A 1,507-nucleotide genomic window follows, 5' to 3' on the forward strand; every position below is an offset into this window, starting at 1 on the left:
GCTGTGGGGGGTCACTCCCACTAGGTTTAAATCTGGGACTCCCCACCATTTGACCTTAGAAGTGAAGAAGCTTCTCGGATGAGAGGTGAAACGTCTTCAAGCAACTTAAAGAAGTCCAGACGCTTTTCTTTGCAAGCTCCTTTGACCGCTGAATAGCATCACTTCTATCTGTTCACCAGAGCATTTTTCCACACACCGCTTGGAGTTATTTAACTGTCTAATATTGATGCAGCACACTGAATGGAACGGTTGTAACCACACCCGGATGGGGATGATGGATGCCATCATGTCTCTAGACCAGCTTGTGGATGAGTCTGATCCCGATGTGGACTTCCCCAACTCCTTCCACGCTTTCCAGACTGCTGAAGGCATCCGCCAAGAACACCCAGACAAAGGTAAAGTGCAGAGAGAGAATCAGAAATGCACCGAGACTGTGGAAAAGCTCATGCTATAGAGTAAATATCTTGTACTTACTGTACCTCTCAGAATGGTTCCAGCTGGTTGGTCTGATCCATGATGTCGGAAAGATCATGGCTCTCTGGGATGAACCGCAGGTGAGGGATAGGTCCAAGATAGATAAAGCTGGCACAGCAGATTCATCGTTCCCAAAGTTTTCAGAGCTGCTTTTCCTCAAACGGAAGTTTTAACACAGTTGTGTTCATTTAGTTTATTGCTCATTATTGTTATTATTACTATATGAATCCCATTTGTTTCATGTTTAATAGGTTTCTAAGGTAACTGTTTGTGTCTCTGTGTCCTGCAGTGGGCTGTAGTGGGTGACACTTTTCCCGTTGGCTGCAAATTTCAAAACTCCATTGTGTTCAGAGACAACACCTTCCTGAAAAATCCAGATGACAATAATCCCAAATACAAGTTGGTATTCTGACGTTGACTCTGCGAATTTCACAAAATAATTGCACATATTTTACAGACGAGAACAGAAAAAAAGTTAAGTGTGCTTGAAAGCAAACTGCTCAGTGGACATAAAAACACATCTGTATCTGTTCAGTCCACAGTCGGTGTTAATCAGCTGACCAAAAAGATTTTTTTATTTGTGCTATTGAAAATATGCTCCTTGTAAATTTATGACTGCTGACAGTAAATTGTAGTCTAATTATTAAAAGTGCAGGGATTTGATCCTGTTATGTTTTTCCCCCTTTAGCACTGAGTTTGGGATCTATGAACCAAACTGTGGCCTTGACAATGTCCTCATGTCCTGGGGCCACGATGGTAAGAAGCATCATCAGCCATGCATGACTTAAATTATTTTTAAAAGTTCTACTACTATAGAAGAGCATTTATCTATTACACTGTGATCTACACCCTTGCGTTCTTGTCTTCAGAGTATCTCTACAGAGTTATGAAGTTCAACAAGTGCCTCATCCCAGAGGAGGTGAGTTAATTATTGCCTTAAATTGTTTTTATCGGGGGGGCAATTAGCTTTATAGTTGGCACAAAAGTGTTAGGCAACAGGAAAGTCTTGGCTCTGAATTAACAGCTTAAACAC

At 41.5% G+C, this 1,507-nt stretch overlaps 1 protein-coding gene across 1 annotated transcript in view; it reads left to right on the plus strand.

Moving 5' to 3' along the window:
- The window catches only part of miox (myo-inositol oxygenase), a gene marked incomplete in the record, with an annotated part of 5,626 nt that overhangs the window by 3,185 nt on the left and 934 nt on the right, over window positions 1–1,507 (plus strand). Inside the window, 5 exon segments of the mRNA XM_042225234.1 lie at window positions 233–395; window positions 487–554; window positions 764–873; window positions 1,163–1,230; window positions 1,344–1,393. Coding sequence (XP_042081168.1) covers window positions 233–395; window positions 487–554; window positions 764–873; window positions 1,163–1,230; window positions 1,344–1,393 — 459 coding nt within the window.

This window comes from Haplochromis burtoni, unplaced genomic scaffold (assembly GCF_018398535.1).
Source record: "Haplochromis burtoni strain Fernald_Lab_line unplaced genomic scaffold, NCSU_Asbu1 Contig_164, whole genome shotgun sequence".
NCBI lineage: Eukaryota > Metazoa > Chordata > Actinopteri > Cichliformes > Cichlidae > Haplochromis > Haplochromis burtoni.